General features: G+C 40.9%; 1 protein-coding gene across 3 annotated transcripts in view; it reads left to right on the top strand.

Moving 5' to 3' along the window:
• Positions 1–272: 272 nt before the first annotated feature.
• The window catches only part of ACSBG1 (acyl-CoA synthetase bubblegum family member 1), a 103,760-nt gene continuing 77,422 nt past the window's right edge, over positions 273–26,610 (top strand). The window contains exons 1-4 of one of the 3 annotated variants that reach the window (XM_051982410.1): positions 273–375; positions 3,910–4,197; positions 4,305–4,453; positions 5,023–5,353. In XM_051982410.1, coding sequence (XP_051838370.1) covers positions 5,274–5,353 — 80 coding nt within the window. In that variant the 5' untranslated portion in view covers positions 273–375; positions 3,910–4,197; positions 4,305–4,453; positions 5,023–5,273. Of the gene's footprint in view, positions 376–3,802; positions 4,198–4,304; positions 4,454–5,022; positions 5,354–26,610 lie in introns of those variants that run through there. The other 2 variants (XM_051982413.1, XM_051982411.1) reach the window with 2 other exon arrangements.

Raw genomic sequence — 26,610 nt, 5'->3', positions numbered from 1 at the left:
ATTGGCTGGGATCCAGCTTTGCCATCGCAATCATCTTAGTTCAGCAGCATTTTCGTGATTAACCCCATTTTATAGATTAGAAAACTGCCAGAGAAGTCCAGCAGCAGACCCATAATCACACTAGTAAGTATCAGCTGTCCTATTTCCTCTCTTTCCATTGCCAGGAGAATGGCAGGAGCCGAAGGCTGCTGACGGCATCGCACCAGAAAATTTCCTCATCAATTCATTTGATTTACTCAACAAACAATTATTTTTTTTAACAAACAATTATTAAATGGCTACTGTGTGCCAGGTACTGGGGATGCTGAGAGAAAAATAAAAGTCTCTGTCATTGAGAAGCTTTTATCTCCTTGGGAGGAAACTGCTTGAATACAAGTAAGTAATTACAAATTAGATATAAAGAAAAGAAATACAAAATAATTGTTTGGGGACATATAGTAGTAAAAGAGGGAATCAGCAAGGCCTTGTAGGAAGTCGTTCTTGAGCTGAGCCTTGAAGGAAGCTGAGAATTCTTCAAGGTAGAGGGGAAGAGGGAGTAAGTACATTATATTATACATGGGGGAACAGTCTGTGCAAAAGGGGCTGATATCATGTACTGGATACAGCAAATAGACCAGTCTGATGATCACTGACTGGCCAGTGATGTGCTGTTAGCCTGGAAGGGAATGCCGAGTAAGCTTGTGAAAGCCAAACTGAGGTGTTTGTATTTGTTCCTTGAGGCGATTGGGAGCCATCGAGCTTCTTGAGCAGGGAATGACATGATGAAATGACAGAGAATTGGGCAACTTTGTGGAGGGTAGAGTTAGAATTAGGATTAGGAGAAGGGCTTTGATGAATGACTACGAAGGCTATTGCACTGAACCAGGATGGTGGCCAGCTGAAAGGAGGAAATGGGACATGTGTAAGAAATACTGAGGAGGCAACGCTGGCTAGTCTTGGCAACTGATTGGCAATAATAAGGAAAAGGGGTCATGTTTGCAGACATAGAGAAAATTTAGTAGATTTTTTTCAGTGCATTAAAAGCCCTCTCTCTGTGATGTGACAAGTAGCCCATTCAAACATCCCAAACTTTGCCGCTTTCCTCCCGGTCTTCCTGCATGTCTTCCACTAGGATTTGTACAGCATGATGGTGGTATTCTCTCTGCCATTGCCAGACCAACACAACGTAACAGCTACCTGGCAGTGCCCCTTCTTGCTCTTACTCTGTGACTTCTCCATCTTTTTCTAATTGGTTGCCTCTGTGATGCTATTTCACCTTTGTTTTTGCATTCATATTGGCATTTGTAATTCACCATCTCTTTACTCCCAATATACCATTGTCTTTTGGGTGACCACAATTTTGATTCTTCATAGAGTACGATGTTCCAAGAGTCACAGCCAACTTAGCATCTCTAATAATCAATCAATAATCATTTATTAGATATCTATCATGTGGCAATGAGGAGATAATTGCAAAGATAATAGAATTTTTGCCCTCAATGAGAATCTATTTTAGTAAAAGGATATAATATAAATCAGGGAGCAGTGACCGGGGAAGGGAATTTTGGTCTAAATGGTCACATGGTTGTGAGTAGGGCCCATAGACTAGTAGATTGTTTTATCTTTCTGGCTGCAATGGCAATATAGATTTGATTAGGATTCTCTGGGCAAGATGTAAAACAGAGTGGGGGTGTGGGAAAGGTGGTTTGACCTTCTCATTTTCCACATTGGGTAACTTTTCCCTGAGGCAGAGTCCCTATGCTGAGTAGATTAACTCCCTGAGCTAGAGGGATGTCAGGTCTCTGGTCCAAAAATGTGCTATACCTGAATGCTTCACTGGTATCCATATGATGTTAAGAGAAGGAAAGGAAAGCCTCTAGCATGCTGGGTGGGCCCCCTGTGGACAAGAATCACCCAGGTTGGGGATGCATAGATCGGATATGACATGTATCACTTTTACATCACAGATTCATGCACAGATGAAAATAAAGTTTTTTCTTCCTTTTTGACTCTGCTTCTAGATCATTGTTCAAGACACATGGAATGTAAGTTCCTCAAGAGTAGAGATAATTTCATTACCTGCTTTTATATCCTTAGCACCTAGCTCAGTGGAGTATACAGCAGTTGCCTTATAAAATATTGATTGATAACTATTTGTTCTGATGGACCAGCTCCAAGGGTTTTTCGCCCAATTGCAAACCGTAGACTGGATAATAAACATCTTCATCCATTTCCTTTTTCCTGTGTGGAAAAAAAAACTGAACTCCAGTGATTATGATTTTTATTTTGTTTCTTCTAGCCTCTGCATTGTTCTGGAACTTAATGCAAACAGCATAATGTCATCTCCAAATAGGAACATCCGGATGAGCACCTTACTTATAGAGAATTCTCCTTTCATGTGACATCTGTACAGAACATACTCCGTGATGCTCGGGGACCACATGTTTTCCCATTTAGTGGCTCGGTCAATAATAATGATCTGAAGATGACTGAAAAACTTCTCTCTGCTTTTGTCCCTTTTAAGGAATCTTCAGTGACCCTAACACATCCATGAGAAACATTTCAGTGGAGATATGGTCTCTTTACCCTGTTTAGGTTAGACCTATAAGGGTGCAATATATCTTTTCTAGGCTGTGTGGGGGAAGGAAGAAGAGAATGTAGGATACTGAGCCTCAGAGAGCTCATATTCTAGTTATTCTAAGTTAATAAGATGTGGGTAATGGAAAGAACATTGGATTTGCTGTTGGACACCATGGGACTGCGTCCCAGCATCCCCTCTTTTTTCCCCATATAGCCCCGGAAAACTCAAGTCCCCTCCCTGGGCTTCACTTTTCTGACCATGTCTCTCAATGCACAATCAATTCTAGTGACTCCTTATTACTTCAAAGAGCAAATATAAATTCTTCTCTTTGATATTTAAAACCTTTCACAAAGAAGTTCCAGCCCATCTTTCCAAGCTTATTATACACAGATCTGCTTCACATACTCTTTAGTCCTTCCAAATTGGCCTTTTTGTCACTCCTCCTCCATGACACTCCATCTCCTATCTCTGGATTTTTGTATCTACTCCTATGCCAAGCGTGCCTTCTTTCTCATCTCTGCTTCTTGTAACTTTCCTTCAAAAGGCAGCTCAAGCAGTCATTCCTACATGCAGCCTTTCCTGCTGTTCCCCAGCTATTTCAGACTCTTATCCAAAATTACTTTGCATTTATTTTCTAAAAGCATATCTGTCTTATAGAGCCTTACTTCTGTCCAGTTTGTATGTCTCTTCTACATACTTATTTAAGCAATATCATCTTCCCTAATAGACTATAAGCTCCTTGAGGGCAGGAGCTGGCTCCTTTTTTGTCTTTCTATCCCCGGGACTGAACACAGTGCCTGGAACAGAGTAGCCACTCAATGAATGCCTTTTGAGTGATTGATTCTTTCTGTCTATGTGGTCTTCCCTGATAGAACATAAGCTACAGAGACTTTCCTTTTTGTTTTTGTATTCCTGGAGCCAAATATGGGGTCTGGCAAATAATATCCCAAAATTCATAGCTAATTAAGCGGATCATAGAACACAGAGCCTAGAATATAACAGAGCTCGGATCCTCAAGATCATTTAGCCCATTTCCCCTCATGTAGAAGAAAATTCATTTCATTGATGCCTTTTGTTTTTACGTGATTCTTAAATATTCCCTTCATCCCTGAAATTGAACCTTCTCTTGAAACAAAGAAAAACAATCAAGCAAAAACAATGTATGCTATGAATGTCTGATCATTCTACTTCATGGTCCCCTACCTCTCTACCCAGAGGAAGGAGGCAGATTTCATTTTGCTTTTCTGAGTCAACAGTGGTTTTCAATTGCTCGGTGTTGATATCTTTTCCCTTCATGTCATTGTAATCATTGTGTGTCTGGCTCAACTTCTGTTTATTTTCTGATGTAGCACCAAATACCACTTTTCCAGAGGAAGATGTTCAAGGGGAGGACGGATGAATGAGCCATTATCAAGGAGGCTGCAATGGGAACTCCTACACTGGGTAGGAACTTGGGCTAAGCCTTAGGATCATAAGCTCTAAAACTGGCAGTGAGCTTGGAGGTCGTCCAGCCCCCAACACTACATCTTACAGAAAAAAAAATTCAGTCCCAGTGAGGTCATCCCATCATGCGATCACAGATTTAAAGATTGGAAAAGACTTGAGAGATTATCCACTCTAGAAGTTCCTTAACTGAGGTCTGTAAGCTTTAAAAAACCACTTTTTTCCCCAATAAGTTTTCGATATTATTGATTTCTTTTGTAATCCTTTGTATTTTATTTTATTCACTTAAAATATTTTTCAGAAAAGCATCCATAGGTATCACCAGACTGTCCAGAGGATTCTAGGACACAAACAAGGTGAAGAACCTATGACTAGTTTAATATTCTCATTTTATGGATGAGGAAATTGGGACCAGAGATGTTAGATGATTTGCCTAAGATTACACAGCTGGTAAGTGGTAGAATTAGGATTTGAATCCAGGTCCCTGACTCAATAACACTTATTTCCCTAGATTGTTGTGAGGGATCAAATGAGATGTGTTTGTAAAGCTTTTAGAACAGATCCGGGCACATAATTGGCCCTTAAAAATGCTTGTTCCCTTCCCTTTCCCTTTTCAACCCTAAATAGTTCTGATTCCTTTCTGCTGCTTCCAGTGGGGGAAGAGTAGGAAGGAAAGAGAGAGAAGAGGGAGGGAAGGAGTAAGGGAGAAGTTGACATTTTCCAGGGAGCAATGAGCAGCCACAGACTTGACTGAACTGATGACTTCCAGTTGTAAATGGGAGCATCTCTTTTGTGTGTTACATGTCACTAATCACTTAAACAAGTTCCTTGCTCAGTTTCACGAGTCCTCGGTGGTTTCTGGAGCACTTTTTGCTCTCTTAGGGTCCTTTTTGAAAAATTAGGATTGAGTAGAAAACCCCCGGCCCCAGAGGTCCCAGAATCCCAGGCGCTGATTGGCTGGGTGTCCCGAGGGCAATTTGCATCAAAAAGCGCACCGTTCTCATTGAAATTCTCCTCAGGATCAATCCAAGCGAACCGAGCCGGAGAGGACGGCTCCCACATTGGCCAACCTGCAGTTCTCAGACTTTGTGAGCATGCTTCAAAACAGGGAGGGGGGAGAGGCGTTGGCTTCGGTGGGACTTTTGTCTCCTCCCCCTCCTTACGTCCTCTAGTTACTGGGGCTGCCCGCAAGCCTTCGCTCAGTCATTTTTGCGCTTCTTGGGATCCGTTAGCCAGTGCCGTCCACTCAGCTCCGCGGGGTCCCCTCAGCATGCCGGACAGTGAAGAGAACCTCAAGAAGAAAGCCCTGGATGGAAGTTTGGGGCAGAATCCAGAAGGCTTCGAACCCAGGTACAAAGCCACCCGTCCATGGGAGCAGCTCCATGATTAGTCCCTTGGATGGATGGATAAGTCTCGGTTAAGGGATCAGGGCATCCAGGGCAGTGGGTCACTCCTTTCTCTTCTCCCTGGGGGTCGCTTCCCCTTTTCCATGGCTTTTGGTCTGGGACTTTAAGCTGAGGTCCTGAGTATTGGAAGTTCCTTGGGTATAAAACAGATGTACCCTCTGGAAAGAATGGGGCATTTCACTTCAAGAGTGTGGAAAGATTACTGGAGTGAATTCTAGCCTGGCGATTTACTAGCTGTGTGGTCTTTGTCCAGTCATTTTTTTCTCCTTGAGTCCTCATCTATACTATGAAAGCTCGCTCAGAATTATAAGAGATCTCAGAGATCACCTTCATTTTGCAATATTTTTTGGGATCTATCCTTTTCCTACTGGTTGTTTCCGCCATTAGAATGCAAGCTTATTGCAAATAAACATTATTTCATTCTTGGTACTTATATCCCTGGTTCCTAGCACAGTGCTGGCATACAGTAGGTGCTTAATAAGTACTTAGTAATTGAATCACACACAGAGGTGATTTACTTAAGGTAACTGTCCCTTACATTTGCAATACCCTCAAATGGGTGGGAGAGGAGGGAAGGAAGCGGGTGTCGGTGGGGAGCAGGGAGGGTTTTCACTGATCTGAGCTATCCTGAAAGGAAAACAAAATCCACTGGGGGAAACTGGGTGTAGTGATCAGGTTGTAACTAATTCCCAAGTATCGTGGACCATCCTGAATATTGGTTGAGTTGAACAGAAGTGGAGGGGAAGCATCTTGGGATGGACACAGCCCTGGGAGATTTCTGCAAAGGACGGGAGAACTTCCAAGACAAATCTCCTTCTGATGGCTCCGGACTCCAGCAATGGAGACTTTTCATGCCCCGGTTTCCTTGATCACCTGGTACCCCGGCTCAGTACCCGTCAGAAACAGCGATCCGGGGGTCTCAGATACCACTATTCAGACACATCGTACAGGAAGTCAGGGCACCGTTTTATCATTGGTATATCCTGTTGTGGAGGGAGGGGGGCATGCTGGGAGACAGTCAATCAATCAATCAATATATATTAAGCACCCAGTGTGCCCAGCACTGTGTTAAGCACTGGGGATACTGGGGACACTGCCCTAGAGATATTACTTAACCCTACTCACAGTCTGTCTCTCTGAGTTGCTCTCCCCGATCAGAGTTAGTCCCTCTCTATGACTTTAGTGCCAGACTTGGAATCAAGAAGACTTTTGTTTGAATCCCACCTCCTCGCTGTGATCTTGGGCAAGTCATGACCTCTCTGAGCCTCCATTTCCTTATCTGCAAATGGGAATGCCAAGGGCACCTCCCTCCCTCGTGGATTGTGAGAATAAATGAGCAAACGTACGTAAAACACTCAAGGGCTAGGTTCTGGACTCTGATGTCACTGACACGGAGGACTTCCAGGTGAGGAAGATGGCTCTGCCAGGGCAGGTTGGCAGCTTGTGCAGCCTCCGCGAGGCCCCCAGAGCACTAACAGTGAAGTGTGTGGCCGGTTGTGGGGGGTGAGGTTCCCCGGCTCTGAGGCTCTCTCCAACGCTGCTGCCGTGGAACACTGGGAATGGGAATGGTTTTCCTCAGGGCCTCCGTGTGGTGTGGTGGCCGGGGAGCAGACTTGGAGGTTTGGGGGGCACACCCTCAGTGCCCCAAGAAGCCCTCTGAGCTGTTCAATTGAGACCTGCCGTGTAGACAGTTTCTCACTGGATTCCTCGGACAGCGCTGAAGTCCCAGGTCTAGTCTAAATAGAAAAGTTGTTATGGAAAGTCCCGGAGGCCTTGGTTCCCAAGTTCTACATCATCATCTGCCCGGCCTGGCTCCCTGGCCCCCTTATCAGCTGCAGATTAATGCCCGGACCTCCCTCACCGCACTGGGCACTGCCAATTCCAGCTGTCCGATTGGTTTCCCAAACCACAAGCTTGAGACGAGGGCCAGGATAGCCTTGATCTCTCAGCCCCCAATAGATGCCTTATAAATGGAATTGAATTCCCCCCTGCTCTGCTCCTTGACAGCCCCCCACCCACCCAGCAGCACTAGCTTTCCCTTGCAGCCTCCATTGCCATGGCAAATGGGGAAGAAGTCTGATCCCGCTTCCCTCCGGGCTTCTTGCCTTCTCAGCCCCTTAATGACTCCAACTCCTAGAATGTTCCCTCTCCAATCCCCGTCTTGCTCATTTTTTTTTTTCTGGAGAGCGGGGATGGCTCCATCTCTCTGACTGCCCCAGAGAAGAAGCCATTCTCCTTGGGCTGGGGACTTTGCATAGGACAAGTCCCTATTTAACAGATTCTGTGACCAGCAAGCCCCTTGGAGCTCTCAGGTGGGCTTCTTGCATTACTCTTTTTTCAATAAGTCTGCAGGCCCAGCTTGAGTATGATTTTGCTCTCTCCTTTGTCTGCCTCTTGATTTAGAAGGCTGAATTTAAAAGCCTGCTTGCAAGTTTAGCAGTGAGGGTCCCCTCTTCCTAACATTTGGGGTCTTTGCAGCCCTCCCTCCGTGGGACTGAGGCTCTCTTTCCCCTCCCTTCCCCCTCCTCCTGGGTCTTACAGTCCCTTCTCTTAGGTAACTGGTGCTCAGTCAGAACACTCACTCTGCTACTTAGCTGCCTGAGTGAATGTAGGCAAGACTCTGTAAGCCTCAGTTTCCTCCGTGAGGGAGCTTGGACTAGATAGTCTCTGAGGTCACTGACAACTTTAAATTCATTCCTATGACTTTAGGTTCTGTTGAAATCATGAAAGAGATCATGGGCCCCAGAAGGAATATTGATCGCCCATTTTCCCATCAAGGTGGGGTTCACTTTGACTACATTAAAGGGCCAATGACCTGGGCTCCCATATTGGAAGCTGGAACCCTGGGGAAATCCAGACCAGTTGTAGCCTGAAGGAATAGAAAATTGCTAAATATCATATCTCTGCTTCTCTTTGCTATCCCAAGCCCAGTATCAGGTCAGCAGTGGCGGTCCAGACACCCCAGGACTCCATACTTTCTCATCAGTTTTAGGTTGGAGGCCATCTTATGGCAAGTAACTCTAAGCTACGTGGGCTTGGATATCTGTCTTCTCCAATCCGGCGCTCGTCCCTTCTCCCCTGTCAGCTCATCCTACCTCCAATTCGTCTGGCCCAGTCTCTCGGACACAGATTGTTCAGGATATGGAACAGCTGATTTAAGGGGCAGGAAAGTCTGTTGTCAGGGTGAAAGTGTGGTCCAGAGAGTCTAGATGGAGAGAGAGAGACAGAGACAGGGAGAGACACAGAGAGAGAGAGAGAGACAGAGACAGAGACAGAGAGACAGACAGAAACAGAGAGACAAAGAGAGACAGAGACAGACAGAGACAGAGAGACAGACAGAGACAGAGAGACACAGAGAGAGACAGACAGACAGAGAGAGAGACAGAGACAGAGAAAGAGAGACAGAGACAGACAGAAACAGCGAGACAAAGAGAGACAGAGAGACAGAGATAGAGAGACACACAAAGAGAGACAGAGAGACACAGAGAGAGACAGACAGAGACAGAGACAGAGAGACACAGAGCAAGAGAGACAGAGACAGACAGACAGAGAGAGAGAGACAGAGAAAGAGAGAGAGACAGAGACAGAGAGAGAAAGAGAGAGAGACAGAGACAGAAACAGAGAGACAGAGAGAGACAGAGACAGAGAGAGACAGAGAGACAGAGACCGAGACCTAGAGAGACAGAGAGACAGAGAAAGACAGAGAGAATGAACACTGGAGTAAGGTCATAAAGGCCATGGAAGGGGATGATATTAAGGATACAAATGAAAGAGAAGAAGTGGGAAGGGAATGATTTGGGGAATGGGAGTGTTGGGGGAGGTCAGGTGATAGAGCTCCCAAAGCATGACCTCAGAACCATCTAGCCATCTATCAGTCTCCCTAGACCTCAGTTTTCTCATCTGTAAAATGAGGGGATTGGGCCAAATGGCTCCTGGGTCACTTTCAGTTCTCAAATCTCTCATCCCATAAAGATTCCAGTTTTCTGAGTGGCCCATGACCGTACCTTGGTTCTTCCACAGTGGTGCACATTTCCCTTCACCTGGGAAAACTTGGGCTGCCCCAGCCCTGTCCACACCCCTCCCCCAAAGTCATTCCCTACTCGGGTCTCATGGCTACTTCCCTGCGATTTGAGGCTGTGGGACTGTCTTACTTGTTTTTTTTTTTTTTTTCTTTTTGCTGAGGCACTTGGGGTTAAGTGACTTGCCCAGGGTCATAGAACCAGGAAGTGTTAAGTGTCTGAGTCCAGATTTGAACTCAGGTCCTCCTGACTTCAGGGCTGGTGCTCCATCCCCTGCGTCACCTAGCTGCCCCTACTATCTCACTTTTTAAGGTCTACAAACTCTAGTATTCAAGTGGATGTAGACTCCCGGCGGGGGGGGGGGGGGGGGGGGCCTCAGTCTCACAATGTCTAGGTCACCCCTGGCTGTTCTCAGGGGGACTGGAGTGCAGTGATGAGGCTTGGGGTCCAATGGCTGGAGCCTAACTTCCCATGGATGTGCAGATGGTGGACGTGATTGCCAGCTCCTAAGTACCGAGTGCGGGAGAAGGAAAAGGGATAGATCATGTCCTGTTGTAGCTAATGTGATTCCAGAAAATGAGTCCTGACATTAGGCTTCCCAAAGATGAATGTTGAAAACTATCTTTGCATGTATTTGGAAAAATACATTTATGGATAAATAAAGCTATAAATAAAATCGATCAATAGAAATACTATTAAAGGGGAAAAAAAGAAGAAATCCTGGTCTGTGAAGTGTCCTTTTTTGGTTCGAGTCCTGCCTCTGTCCAATTAGACTTCATTTTCCTCATCTGTAAAATGGGAACTAGCCGACCTTCAAATTTTGTTTCTGTGAAGTACTTTGGAGGGCAGAGGTGATAGAAAGCATGGTAATAGCTAGACAGGAGATCCAGGATTCAGTGTGAGCTCTTTTAATGATTTTCTTTATGCTCTTGGGCAAATCAGTTCTCTGCTGGTGGGGGTCTCAGTGTCAGTGGATTGTGAGTTTGGAGCTGAAAGGGACCTTAGGAGACTCTGTAGGTCCATCTGCCCATTTTACAGATGAAGAAACTGAGGCACAGAGTCATTAAGTGACTTGCTCAAGATCACACAGCTCATCTAATACAGGATTTAAATCCTGGCCTTTCTGATGCTAAGGGTGATACCCAAACCATTAGGCGACACTGCCTCTGTTTTATCTGTAAAATGTTGGTCCTCCCCAAGTTTGATTCTCCTCTGCTTTGTCTCTTGCCTCCAAAATTACAAGGTCCTAGTTAATTCCTCTTTGATTATATTTCTTGTGCCCAAATCCTACAGTCTGTTAGCATTGCTACTACCCTAATGCAGGTCCTTATTACTACCATCTTGGATGGTTCTCATGAGAGAATGGCTGGGAAAGCACTTTGGATCTCCCATCCTTGAGCTCTGCTGGAACATTCATTTTGGGGAGGGCCCCAGACCAGCAGCTGGGGAGGGGGGGGGCATGATCCCTGGAGCGCCAAGCCTGAAGTCATTCACGAATACCTGAGTTCAAATCCAGCCTCAGACACTCACTAGCTGCATGATCCTGGGCAAGTCACTTCCCCTTGTTTGCCTCAGTTTTCTTATCTACAAAATGGAGAAGAAAATGGTGAATCTTTTCTTAGAAAACCCCAGATGGAGTCACAGAGAATTGGATATGACTGGAAAAAAGTGAATCATCACCAGTGATCCTGGATTCTGTGGACGTGGGCTTCTCCCCACTCGGCAACTTTTCTCCTCCACTTCTCCCCTTAGATTGTAAGTTGCTTGAGGGCAGGGGCTGCCTTTCTTTGATTTGTATTTGCATTTCTAGTAGCTGGAACAGTGCCTAGCATACAGAAAGTGCATAATAGATGCTCATTATTGTTAATATTATTGGAAATGGTGGAGCTCAGTTCCAATATAATAGTACTGATCAGAATTGCAGTGATAATAATAAAATGCAGCTAAGAGAGAGAGAGAGAGAGAGAGAGAGAGAGAGAGAGACAGAGACAGAGACAGAGACAGACAGAGATGGAGAGACATACAGACAGAGACAGAGAGACAGAGACAGAGAGAGAGACAGATACAGAGACAGACAGAGATGGAGAGACAGAGAGACAGAGACAGAGAGACAGAGACAGAGACATAGAGACAGAGACAGAGACAGACAGAGATGGAGAGACAGAGAAACAGAGACAGAGACAGAGACAGACAGACAGAGACAGAGACAGAGACACAGAGAGAGACAGAGACTGAGACAGAGAGACATACATACATACAGAGACAGAGAGAGAGAGAGAGGAGAGAGAGAAGAGAGACAGAAAGAGACAAAGACAGAGAGAGAGAGAGAGACAGAGAGAGAGGAAGACCTGGTCCAGGTCTACCTGAAAGTATTCGAGACAATCCTAAGACTGTAAGCAGGTGCTGATCTGTGTTGGTGGAGGGAACATCCTCAGTGATTTCACAGCTCCAATCCTTGTCCTGATTCCTCCAGCCCTTTTAAGGTTTGCAGAGTCCACAGTCTTATCTCATATACCCCTCCCAGCAGCCCCTCCTTAAGGTAGACCCTACAGGTATCTGGGGTGGGAAGTGTACAGTGGGAAGAGATCTGGCTTTGGGACCCAAAACCTTTCATCTGAGTCCGAGCTCTTTCAAAGTCACTTCTTTCTGGGTCTCAGTTCCTCAACTATGAAATGAGAGGTTTGGTCTCCAGGGCTCTTCCAGTTTTGAATCTATAATCTTACAATACCCATTTTCCTGAGGGGAAAACTGAAGATGGCGTATTGCCCTGATCATGATTTGACCCCTGCACTTTCTGACTCCCAAGTCTGTTCTCCTTTGCCTCCTCCACTAAGACCTTTTAAATTCTGTGCCTGGGAGATGGGGCAGAGTAGGCCAGTGGATTGGCCCAGGAAGGGGAGCAAAGGGTTAATATTCCATTTGTTGATAGAAATCTGCGTGTGCTTCCCTATGTGTTCCTCAGAGGGGTCAAATAGGACTTTATCTCCCTTCCCCCCGACCCTGTTCCTTTCTCCAAGGACACGGGGGAGAGTTCTTCCATCTGCTTGCCCCACATTTCTTCTAGGGGATTAACATCCTGAATAGATGCCCTTTGTGTTACACAGATGACTGGACTGGAGGGGGAAGGGAAGGGCGCAGAACTCAGAAACTCCGACCCGAATTCCAAGGCTTTGGGTGGTTCGTTTAGCTGAGTGACATTTTCGTACATCACGTTTCTGAAATTTCCCTCCGTGCTGGACGGTGGGGTGGTCCTGGGGAGACACCGCCCCTCTCAGTGAAGACCGGCATTTTACACCCTTAGAAAGTAGCCCAGGGCCTTCCTCGGGGTCACACGGTCCATGTGTCCAGTTAGGACGGACCCTGGTGTTTCTGACTATGACAAACCGTGTGACGTCAGCTTAGTGCAAATCAATCATCAGTATTTGTGGAGTTCCAGCGTCAGGAGACGGGGTTCCTAGTCCTGGCTCTTGCATTAACTTACTGTGGATCCTAAACAAGTCAGAGTATTAGAGTTGGTGAGGACCTTGGGGGCAGCTAGGTGGGTAGAGTGTCAGGAAGAGTCATCCTCATGAGTTCAAATCCAGCCTCAGACACTTACTAGCTGTCTGACTTTGAGCAAATCACTTAACTGTGTTTGCCTCAATTTCCTCATCTGTAAAATGAGCTGGAAAAGGAAATGGCCAACCACTGCAGTCTCTTTGCCAAGAAAACCCAGAAAAAGGGGTTGTAAAGAGTCAGATCTGACTGAAGAATGAGTGAACAACAGGGGCACCTTAGAGATAATCACCTCCTCTCTCGCTTCCTCAGGAAACAGGGCCTAGGGTTGCTTATTAGTGAAATGGAAGGGCTGGAAGCAGCATGAGCTGCTGTTTTTAGAGACGGGACCAAGATTCCGATTCCAAATCGGTCATTTGCACAAATGTGCCTTCACCCTTCTGGGAGCTAGATTCCTCCTCTATAGGATGAAGGTACCAGCTTAGAGGATTTCTAATGTCCTTCCCAGCCCTGTGACCATACAACCTCCCTGAGTCTCAGTCTCCTCAACAAAAAGAAATGAGTCAGATGAGATTCCCCTCTACGATCGGTTCCGTGACCCTGTGGTCTCCCTGAGCCTCTTATGCCTCATCCAGTAAGAGGGGGGTTTGTTGAGAAGAGTCCGATGCTAAATGTTTGTCCTCTGAGTTTCCGTCTATATCACAGAATATTAGAACTGCGAGGGAGCTGGGAGCTCCGCGCTCCCCTTTGTCACAACTCTGGGAAAGACCACCCAGCCTCCCCTTAAGGATCTCCAGCAACAGAAAAGTCTCTCCTTTGCAGGTAGTCCATTCTATTTAGAGCAAGTCCAAATGTTGGGAAATCTTTCCTTCCATCAAGTCAAAACCTGCCTCTCAGAAACATCCATCCATAGTTCCTTTCAGTTCTCCCATTCCAGGGTTTGATTCTAATAGAGAGAATGCAGGGGAACAAAGATAGGACTGATACAGTCTCTGTATCTGGGCTATTTTCTGATAGTTGCGTCTGGTGGGGATGACCTGTTTGAGATCCTACAGGTCATTTTTTTTCCTACAAAAAAACAGTTATTTGAGCCCAGAAGGCAAAATTAAGACCCATAAAGATCCAGACCTGTGCCCTGGTATATGCGCAGCTCAGATTTCCAGTTAAACATGGAACACTTTATTTTTTGTAATTTTTTTCTAGTAAGTTTATTTATTTTAAATACACATTATTTTATGAATCATATTGACAGAGAAAAATCAGAGCAAAAGGGAAAATCATGGAAGAGATTTAAAAAAAAAAACCAGAAAAACAAAGTTAACATAAGCATGTCTTGATTTACATTCAATCTCATGGTTCTTTTTCTGGATGTAGATGGCATTTTCTGTCCAAAGTCCATTGGGATTGCTTGGACCACTGAGAAGAACCAAGCCTTTCACAGTGGATCATCACACAATCTTGCTGTTACTGTGTACAATGTATTCCTGGTTTTGCTTGTTTCGCTCAGTATCAGTTCGTGTAAATCTTTCCAGGCCTTTCTAAAATCATCTTGTTCATCAATTTTTATAGAACAATAACATTCCATTACCTTCATATACTACAACTTGTTAAATCATTCCCCAGTTGATGGGCATCCACTCATTTTCCAATTCTTTGCTACCACAAAAAGAGCCACTCCAAACATTTTTGCACATGTGGGCCCTTTTCCCTCCTTTATGATTTCCTTGGGACACAGATCTGGTGGTAACACTGCTAGGTCAAATGGTATGCAGTTTTATAGTCCTTTGAGCATAACTCCATATTGTTCTCCAGAATGGTTGGATCATTTCACAACTCCACCAACAATGTATCAGTGTCCCAGTTTTCCCACATCCCCTCCAACATTTATTCATTACCTTTTCCTGTCATCTTAGCCGATCTGAGAGGTGTGAGGTGATATCTTAGAGTTGTTTTAATGTGCATTTCTCTAAACAACAGTGATTTAGAGCATTTTTCATATAACTATACATGGCTTTAATTAAGTTATCTGCAAATTGTCTGTTCATAACCTTTGACCATTTATCGATGGGGAATGACTTGTATTCTTATAAATTTAACAGTTCTTTATATACTTTAGAAATGAGACTTTTGTCAGAAACACTGGCTGTGAAGATTTTTTCCCCAGTTTTGTACTTTATATGGTACACTTTAAATGAGACTTTCCCAAATGGTGAAGAAAATGCTGCTGCATTGCTTCAGTGAAGGAGTATGAGATCTTTGGAGATAAGAGATTTTTTCACGCTTTCTTTGGAGAAAACATTTATGGATCAAATTTCCTTTTGGGACCAATTCCAGATATTTGAGGAAAAAAGAGAAAGACATTGGGAGAATCAGATATAGAGATATAGAGTCCCAGATTTACAGCTTGTCTCTCTAGAGGCTTTGAGGAATTTCTACTTGGATGAGATCTTAGTTTGATCTGAAACATCCTGCTTCCCATAGTAGAGTTCATACACTATGTATTTGCTAGTATATTTTAATTGGTTTGATTTTTCTGATTTGTTTGCTATTTAAATAAACAGGTTTACTTACTATTCACTATTTGGGATGGTTTTTTGTGTAACAACATTCAATGAGTCAAATAGGTGAGCGTAAGCTAAAAACCATCCTTGCACTTTTACACAATCAACAAAGCTAGAAATTTTGCTTTGACAATTTTATTTTTACAAAAATTTATGATTATGTCTTCATTGCTCTTTACTGAGCCGTTTTTTAAAAATAATTTTAAAAAATCCCAAATAATCCTCCTTAGAAACATGTATCTTTCAGCAAAACAAATTCCCATATTATCCATGTTTGAAAAAATGTTTTATCTAGCTTTCTGAATTTTAAAGTCATCACCTCTCTAGTAGGGGATGAGTAGTGATATATCATTGGGTATATCAATGTATTGGTCTTAAGTCCCAAGTACCTGTTTTATCTGTGCAGCAGTATTTTCTTTGGCTTCATCTAAGACCATAGCCAGGGCACAGTAGATATAACAAATACCCAAACTAAAGTCTGTCAAAGTTGTTTTTCTCTGGAATGTTCTCATTGCATTAATTATTCTTAGCTCTTCTCACTTTACTGTTTCATTTCATTTTCAGGAACTTATACTTTGAACCAAAAAATCATGCTCCTAAGCTAGCAATATTTAGGGAGGCAGATAGGATTTTGCCCCAGTGCCCTTCTCAGAGACTGGAGAGGTAAGCTTAGAAACTTGTGATTCTTCTGCTCCCTCAAGGCAGGACTCACAGTCTCCCTTGAAGAGGGCTGGGCATGATTCCAGAGATCTCTATCAGAACCTCCTTTTGAACCACCTGTTTAGATACTTTGCATGGTTAGACACATCTTACATGGGCACACGCATATTTCATATGGAATTCCCAGCGTGGAAGCTCCTGCAACTCATACAGGTCAGCCACTCTTCTATAGTATTGTTTTATGGAGTTGTTCAGTTGTTACACAGTTTGCCAAAGGTTGCATTGTGAAAATGTGTGTGTGTATGTGTGTGTGTGTGTGTGTGTGTGTGTGTGTGTGTATGAATGAGAAAGAGAAAGGGGGACGGAGGGAAAGAGAGAAGAGAAAGAAAAAAGAAAAGAGAAAGGAAGGAGGGAAGGAGGAAGGGAAAGAGAGAGAAGAGAAAGAAAAAAGAAAAGAGAGGAAGGAGGGAGAGAGAGAGAAGAAAAAGAAAAAAGAGACAGAAAGGAGTGAGGGAAGGAGAGAGGAGGGAAAGAGAGGGGGAAAGAGAGAGAGAAGATGGAGAGATAGAAATGTAGAAATAAAAAGAGAAAGAGAGGCAGAAAATGCTCTTTGAAATGGGACTAAAGTTTGTGCAGAGGCTGGTATTTCTGGGTAATATTCCCTGTGCATATATTTTTGTATTCCCCTCGTTTTTATGCATCAATGGGGAAGTCTTGTGGTCTGAATAATCATGACCACTGGAAACTATTTTCAGGAGTCAGTGGGAAGAGAAAATCACCTCTCTGATTGGGATAGGAACAAGCCAGGGGCTGATGTGGGGATTGTAGAGGGCTGTAGGAGGGCTTGTTCCTTAGGGCTGTTTCCCAGGGAAGATGGTGTCTTCAGGTGGAGCCAAGGCCAGATTCTATGGAGGCTCTTTCTTGCTCTATCAGAGGAGGGGGAACCCTGCCCATAGAACTCCTGAAAGCAAGCCTTTCTCCACTTAGCTGCAGAAAAATTTATTGGAAAAAGCCAAGGGGCAGGGGCCAGGGCCATGCTGAGGCAGAGGAATGTTTTGTTTTTAGCAAGATCTTTCCTCTCCACCTCTCCCTCCCCCTGCTGCTCCCACTTCTGGACCCACGAGCAAGGAAACTCTCTGACTGTTCCTGGTTGGAATGTGGCAATCTAGTGGCCTATGGCCCCGTTGAGCATCCCAGGGACTCTGGGGACCAATGCACATGTGCTGAGCCACAGTGCCCTCATGTATGTTGTCTCCTCTTATTAGAATGTAAGCCCTTGAAGGCAGACTGACTCTGCTGGCTCTTTCTACTCTCAGCTCTTAACACAATGCTAGGCACATAGTAATCACTTAATAAATTCTTTTTTATTAATATAGCCACAACATTGGCAGGGAGAGAATAACTCATCATTTTATGACCAACCAAGGGATTTTTAGAAAAAGATTCCAGCCTAATGATTCTCTCTGAATTGGTTGCTGCTCTGTTTTTTTAGAAGTTGTTAATAAGTGCTAGTAACCTTAATTCTGGTGTAGCTAGGTGGCTCAGTGGATAAGAGCACCAACCCTGAAGTCAGGAGGACCTGAGTTCAGACACTTAATACTTCCTGGCTGTGTGACCCTGGGCAAGTCATAATATTCCAATTACCTCAGCAAAAAAACAAAACTCCAACCCTTAATCCTCTGACCCCACTTCTGTTTCAATGACTTATCTTTGTGTAGAAGTATTAAGTATTAAGAAGCATTAAACCATAACAAACAGTATCACTGGTATTACTGATAAAAAACAAAGGAGCTATAGGTCTCTGTATATTTGGTTTGTGCAAATTTTTTTCAATTTTATGTGTAACATGTATATGTCATATAGGAATAACATTATAACATGGCTGTGTATAGAGCTTGAGTGCTGTGTGAAGCATCTCCAGACCCAACAAGTACCATACAAAATATATCTATAATCCCCCTCACAGGATGTGTCAGACCCTATCCCTGAGACAAACTCATTTTTTCTCTGTATTCAATTTTTTCACTCCAACCTGCTCTCAAAATTGGCAGCTCTGAGTTTCCAGAGATTCAGACTCTTTCAAAGTCATAAGGATAACCCATTCCCACTATTTACTATTACTTAGTTCTTTGCCCCCATCCAGTATATTTTCTCTTTTTATTACTAGTCACATATATAACAGGCACTTTTAGATCTTAAGCATGAGCATTTACTAAATAAGGCAACAATAATAATAATATTGATATAGATATATTAGAGCAAAGGCATAGGTAATAAAATATATCATAATATACATATAAAACGAGGTCATCTGACCAGTATACTCAATATCCATACACAGGAACTTAATAGGGAAACACAAGAGGGAGAAAAATTCATGTGTTTAGGGTAACTCACAACTCTGGACTAAAGACTTCAATGTTATCATTCATCCTGGAGAAACTAGAGAAATTCTCTCTTTTTTTTTTCCTATTCAAAGATAGAATTTGGAAGTTCTTTCAATTAACCATCACCCTTAAAAGGTTATTTAGGAAATGTTGGCTCTTAATATGGATAGCAGTTCTTTTAAAGACAGAGAACTACTCATCAGACTGGCTGCCTCAGAGCTCCATAGAGCTTCTATCAATTGTTTACTACCCAGATGCAATACTATTCAATCAAAATGGAGATCATAGTAACACAGGGTTTACTAAGCCAGCTCACCAAAATACCAAAGGCACTGCAAAATCCCTGGAGTTTTCCTTCTCAAGTTAGAGGTGGCAGCAGAGAGCAACTCAACACCTCTTTTTACTTAATAATTGTTAATGTAGTTCACAGCCAATGAGGAGATATCTCTCCTGGATCAATTTGGAATCATTTATCTAAATCCTTGTATCTAATTCTTCTAAATCCCAGGGTTCTGGTGAACTAGCTTTTTAAACCGTCCCCCACCGCTCCAAAGCTTCAGTTTCCTATGTTAGTTTCTACTGTATTTTCTATATTGGTTCCTAAATCCATTTCCTATGACCAATGTCTTTCCTTTCAATAACATAAATTCAAACTTTCAGATTTAGTGATTACCTTTTCACTTTTTTAAAAAAAATTCTTTAAAACTTAAATACAAATAAGAAAAGGAAAAAATTGCTATGTGTACAACAGAACATGTGTGAGTTCAAAATATAAAGCGATAAATATCTATTTCAAGAAAGCCTATATAATAAATGCTACACATTGTGTTCAGAGCTGTCCATCTTTCCTTTGCTTCTTTATAGGTTTTCTTTTGGTCTTTGCTCTGTTCTATTTTTACTTACCTCTCCTCCCCAGAAGACAACAATTAAGTAAATATATATATATATATGTGTGTGTGTGTACATATACATATACATATATACACATGTATAGATATAACTATATATATATATATACACATACATATGCATAGATTTCCATAATCATACACATATATATTTATATCCATATGTATAAGACTGTATTATGTTTGTTTCTAGTTGTCTTTTGTTTCTCTGAAGTTAGATAGCATCTTCCTTAATAAGTCTGAGCCTTTCCATCTTTTTCTCAATTTATCAGCTCATTATTTCTTCCTTTTTTTAAAAAATGAAACAAATGTGAACCTTCAAACTCTCAGTGATTTGCTTTTCACTTTAAAAAGTCACAACTTCCCAAATCTCCCGTAATCAATCTGCTTTTAAAAAAACATGCCTTCAAATGTTTATATTATTTCTCATTTGTTTGATTTTTATCCATTTTAGTCATAAAACATGTATGTACATATAATAATATATCAGAATGTTTTGTAGCTCTTAAGTCTTCAATTAATATCCTTGAAACTGTGTTTCTTTACATATATCTCTAGTTCTTAATAAGGATCTTTCTCTTCTTTATAACATAAAACTGCACCTACACAAGTAAGATTATCATTTTATATGAATCACAAAAATTCAATTCTTAATATTTTATACAAGATCTTTTTCTTCCCCCAACTGTCCAAATCCTGTCTAAAAACTGCTCTTCTTTTTTACACATCTATTAAGTTCTTTTTCTATTCCTATCAGGCATCAACATGTTTAACTATAAGAGTTATATCTTATATTCTATCTCACTGGACTTTTCCTTCTCAAATTAGAGGTGACAGCGGAGAGCAACAAACTTGACACCTTTTTCCCACTTAATAGCTGTTCATGTAGTTTTGGGCCAATGAAGTCATCTCTCTCCTGGATCAATCAGAAATCAATTATCTAAATCTTTCTGTCTAATACTCCTATGTCTCAGGGTTTTGAATAACTAGCTTTTTAAACTATCCCTGCCCACCTCCCCCACAATCTTCAGTTTCCTATGTCAATTTTTTTTTGCATTTCCTATATTGGTTCCTATATCCATTTCCTGTCACCAATGCCTTTCCTTTCAATAGCACAAATGCAAATCTTATTAGATGCAAAAATATCTTAAATTCTTTGCTAATTAATATATCTTTATGTCTACTCAAAACTACTATTCTGCCATTTTCTTTTTAAGTATTTTTATTAAAAAATTAACAACAATTTATTTTGTTTCCGTTCCACCTCCCCCATACAAACTAAAAAGAAATAAAGAAAGAAAAACAAATTCTGGTAATAAATAGATGCATAGATAAGCTGAACACATTGTTGGTGTTGGTAACATATGAAAATATTATTTCATTCTGCCTTTTTTGTCCATCATTTCCATTTTAGAAAATAGGTACAATTTTCATCATTAAACTGATCCTTAAGAAAAGATCCTAAAAAAGAGGCAATATAACTTACATGTGAAATCAAATTTATCCAACTTTTCTTTTGTGATACTCTCCATCCTTTGCTTGGAAATGAACTCTTCCCTTATTCATTGTTGTAGAAAATATTTCCTTCCTTGTTTCTCTAGTTTGTTTATGATATCATCTTTTATAGCTAGGTCATGTATCCATTTGGAATTATTTGGGGATATGATCTGAGATGTTTGTCCAAACCTAATTTCTCTCTGACTGCTTTCCAGCTTTCTAAGCAGTTTTTATTGAAAAGTAAATCCATATTCCAGAGACTAGGAGTCTTGAAGTTTATTGAATGTTGGACTACTATGTTCACTTACTTCTACATGTTGAGTACCAAATTTGCTCCACTGATCAAATTTTTTTATTTTTCAATCAATACCAAATAGTTCAGATAACCTTTTCATTCCAGCAAATACCTGATCTCCTTGCCAAGTAGAGAAATATGGCACCCACAGGCAACAACTATTTTGAATAAAAACAATTGGCAAAACATCACAGAAGAAAGTGGTGGAAGATTATGATCCCTATTTTCTTATAAAATAGTGAGCAGTCATAGAGATGAAAACAAGTCTATTGAGAACATGGTGTGAGATCCTGTTTTGGAATAATAAGCAATTGGTTAATAACTGTGATGACTGTTAGCACCTGGATGCCTTAGAATCAGTCGGAGTCAGGATAAGCAAAAGTCCCTAGTCTTTATTCTTGGTTTTTTAGGGATAGAAGTGATTGGATGGATGCAGAATCTCCAGGACCTCTCCTCTTCATCTCCCACCCGAAAGTGACTCTGGCTAGTCTTACTCCACTCCCTACTCCCTCCCACAATTCTCTGTATACACCAATTATCGAGCCAGCACAGAATAGTGGGAAGGGCCATTTTCTAAGCATATGCTTATAGAATATTGTCCAATCAGTAATTAGCCTTAAGCGCTCAGTTGTCTGACCTCAGTGCATCAACTCAAGAGTTTCAGCCCTTTACAAATAACAACTAGGTCTAAGGCAAATAATATATTGAGCTCTGTCAAGATGACTGGGGTAGTTCATCCCTCTCTTAGTTCTGAGATCAGAACTTTCACAGAATCTGAGCTGGAAAGGACTTAAGTGGCCATGTGCTCCAACTTACACCTGAAAGGAACCCCATTATAACATTCGTAATAAGTGTGCATCCACATGGCTCTCTTCCACAATGAGATGATTCAAACCAGTTCCAATTGTTCGTAATGAAGAGAGCCATCTACTCCCAGAGAGAGGACCGTGGGAGCTATGTGGACCACAACATGTCATTTTCATTCTTTTTATTGCTATTTGCTTGCATTTTATTTTGTTTCTCTTTTTTCTTATGCAGCATAATAATTGCATAAATATGTATACATATATTGGGTTTAGCATATATTTCTACCATGTTTAACATATGTTGGACTACTTGCCATCTAGGGTAGGGCATAGGGAAAGAGGGGGAAATTGAAACACAGGGTTTTGCAAGGACTAATGTTTAAGAATTGTCCATGCATATGTTTTGAAAAATAAAAAAGCTTTAATTTAAAAAAAAAAAGTATCCATCCAATCCCTGCTTGATAGTCTCCTTGCGGAGGGAACTACCACTTCTCACCATAGTCTATTCTGGTTTTTTGGACTATTTTAATTATTAGAAAGTTTTTTTCTCTACATCAAACCTAATTTTTCCTTGTAATTTTCACTACTCACTCCTGGTTTTGTCCTCAGAGGCCAAACTCTTAACCCAGAGGTTAAACTCTTTTCCATATCATAGCCCTTCAAACACATGAAGGCTACCGTTGTCTCCTCCATGAATTTTTTCCTAGGGTAAATATTCCTTGTTTCTTCAGTCAATCCTTACATGTCATGAATTCAAGAATAATCCATCATGGCTGCCTTCCTGTGAACATTTTTCCTGCTTATCAGTGTTCTTTTAAAATTGTTGTACCTGAAACTGAACATAATGTGTAGATGAAATCTGATGAAAACAAAAGACAAAAGGGTTTATCATCGCTATTCTTGGAAACTATCTTTGTGGTATACTCTGTCCTTTCCCCTCACATCCTCACCAGCAATTGAGAAATCAAGAAAAACAAAACCCCTGTTATAAACTTGTTTGATCAAGCATATAAAATGTCCACATTGGTCATGTCCAAAAAAAATATATCTCAACAATGATGTTCCATCACCTCTGTCAAGAGATAGGTAACATGTTTCATCTTGAATCTTCTGAAATTATGGTTAATCATTGTGTTGTTCAGCATTCCTAAAGCCTTCAAAAGTGTTTATCTTTATAATATAAATATATATATAAAATAATGTGTAATATATGCATATATATTATATAAAAATTGTTTTCTTAGTTCTTCTCACTTTACCCTGCAATGTTCACATAAGTCTTTCCAGATTTCTGGAAAAAAAATTCAATTTCAGATTTACCTGAAATGACCTCTTCCTAATTTCTTATACCATAATAGTATTCCATTATGAATATAAGCCAAATCTTGTTCACCCATTCTCCAGTTTGTAATCACCTCCTTAGTTTCTAATCCTTGTCACCAGAAGAAGAGCTGCTATAAATTTTTTTGTACTTATAGGTCCTTTTTTTCTTTTTATGATTTCCTTGGGGTATAGAAATAATAGTTTTATCTTTGAATTAAAATATATCCACAGATGAATTGGTTTTTAGGTATAGTTCTAATTGTTTTCCAGAATATATGGACTAGTTCAAAACTCCACCAACAATGCATTAATGCATTGTTTGCTTTCCCAAAGCCCTGTCAACAATTGTTATTTTTTCTTTCTTTTCTTGTCTGCTTTAATAATCTCTACTTTCCTAACATTTCTTGTATATGATTCTTTCACTTCTCTGACATTGAATATCCTGCTTCAGATTCTGATCACTGATCACCTAGACTATTGCAATAGTCTACTAATTGGTCTTCTTTCCTCAGTCTATCCTTCAATCATCTGTCAAATTGATCTTTCTAAAATGAAAATCTAACCATTTCCCTCTCTCCACACTCTCATTCAATAAATACCAGTGACTCCTTATTACTTCCAGGATCAAATATAAAATTAGTTCTTTGGTATTAAAAGCCCTTCATAACCTAGCCTCTTTCTACTTTTCTATTTTCTTTATATCTTGCTTTCCACCATGTTTTCTATAATCCAGTATCATTGAACTTCTTGCTATACCTTGAACAAATTAGTTCATCTCCTACTTCTGCACATTTTCTTTAAAATTTCAAAATATACATAACTATATATTTTTCAAAAATTATATACATATATGTATAAATATATATAACATATAGTTTTCAGTCCGCAAAAATCTACCTTTCTTCCACTCCAGCCCACACCATTACAATGATAATGAAGGGAATCCTTGTTGCCCACACATTATGTCAAAACAATATAGGTCCCATGATGCCCTCTGAATCCTGAGGTTGTGCTTCATCACGAACCTTCTGGGATTGTGGTTGGTCATTACACTGATCAGAATTCCTGATTCTGTCTGTCTTGTTTGTCTTTACCTCATTGCTGTGTTTGTATAGATTATTCTGCTGGTTAGGGTTCAGTTCTTATAAATCATCTCAAGTTTTTTGAAAACCATCTTCATCATTTCTTAGAACACAATAGTATTCTATTACATTTACAGCAATTTTTCAGCCATTACTCTTTTATGGGCATCGTCTGATTTTCCCATACTTTGCTGTAGATATTTTCAGATATTCTTACAATAGGTTTTTTCCACCTTTAATCCTTTAATTTAATCCTCCTTAATCTTTTAATCTCTTCTTTTAAACCTCCCTCCTTCTATCTCTCTTTTCTTCTTCCTATTTTACCAGTTGAGTAAAATGTATTACTATCTTCCTTTGTGTATATTCTTCCTTCCTTTGATATATTCAGATGAAAAGAAGATTCATTCAAGTGTTAGCTACTCTTTCTTACCCTTCCTCTTTGTACAGATGTTCATTTGTACACCCTGATTATATGATAATTTTTCCGAACCTTTTTCTCTCTTCCCTCTTGAATATTCTTCCATCCCCTCCTGTTCTTTTCTTAAGTTCATTGAGATATAACAGACTCTCTGCCAGGCCTTGTCTAATTAGACAATCTCTATTTTGATAGGAGTCAGAGAAGAGACATATTAGAATGTAATCATTTTATCTTTGTTTAATCCTTTATCATTGTTCATGCTTACTTTTTATATTTCTACTAGTTCATTCATTTATTCTGCTATCAGAATATTTATTTTTATCAATTTCTCTATTTATAATGTGTCTATTTGAATTTCTATTAATTCCTGTTTGCACTTCTAAGATTTTTCATAACTCAGCCCTTTTCATCAGGAATTCTTGCAAGTTCTCTATTTCATTAAAGATCCATTTTCCCCTGCCATATCATGTTGATTTTTTGCTAGATAAATTATTCTTTTGACTGTAAACCCATATTCTTCTTTTATCAGTGATTGGCCAAAGAGATGAGGATTATAGGACTTGAGGATAGAATAGAGTTGCCTTGATTCACCAAAGGGTCAAGATAGGGAAGGGAGAAGACATTAGTTAATTCAAGGAAGATAGCCTGGGAAAGAACTCAAAGGAAATGGAGGTGATCATGATTATGAAGATTAGGGTTAGGGTCATGAAGCATAGGGAAAGGCAGGATAATAAAATATCATTCTAAAATAAAGCAATTTTGAAGCTCATGATCTTGGAAAAAGGGAACTCTTGACAAAATTAAGAGAATGGCCATTTCTGCATATGTGTGAAGTGGAGCTCAGGTTGTAGATCATGGAGGTTAAGAAGATGAAAGAACTAGGAAATTTTCTGAGGGAGCAATGGCATGTACAGTGAATCCCCTTACTATGAGAGCAAGAATTGGATGGGTAAGAAAGACCATGCATCTGGTTCTGAACTCATTGAAGGAAGAAGGGAAATGTCCCAGGTGAGGACAAATACTGGCTACCAGGACCCAGAGCAGGCGATAAGTTTGAATAGTGTGAACTTTAGAAAAACAGCTGCTGGGTGGTGGTGGCAGGGGAACAAGAAGTGGCAGTGGAGAATAAGGACTATTTCATTCTCCCACCTCAATCAAAAAGCTGGTGTAAGAGGGAAAGAGTGAAAATACAATCAACCTAAGCAGTATCATTGGGGAGAGGCAGGTGGAAAATAAGGAAGCAGTGAGGAAAAAGTTTAAGATAGAAGAAAATGTGTTTAATGTGGATTGGGTATTTCAGAAAGTTTGGTAGAAGGAACATGGAACCCTGGGGAAGGGTAGAGGGATGTATTAACAAAGCCAGCTGCTCCACATCTTATCCAGTTGACTTCTAGAAAATTTCACCAGATATCTATTCAACCTGGGCTCCTTGCCCAGAAGGAATGAAACTATTTGAAGATTATAGGGCAGATTACTATCAATAATATTCCATTTACTTCCAACTTCTTTCGTCTTAGCCTTTGAAATCCACTGTTTTCTTTTATCATGTGTCTTAGTCTTATTATGTGGGCTCCCCTGGTTTGTTGTTGTTGTTTTAATACTATTACTCTTAATCAATTATCTTTAAACTCCTAAGCTATTTTTAACCTGTGGATAACACACAATTTAACTCTTAATCTCATGACTGACTTCTGTAGCTCCCTATATATCTTGTCTTGTCAGTCTTATAATCTACTGAAGGGCAGAATCT

Source organism: Antechinus flavipes, chromosome 2 (assembly GCF_016432865.1).
Source record: "Antechinus flavipes isolate AdamAnt ecotype Samford, QLD, Australia chromosome 2, AdamAnt_v2, whole genome shotgun sequence".
NCBI classification, from domain to species: Eukaryota; Metazoa; Chordata; class Mammalia; order Dasyuromorphia; family Dasyuridae; genus Antechinus; species Antechinus flavipes.
This window is presented reverse-complemented; position numbering and strand designations above follow the sequence as displayed.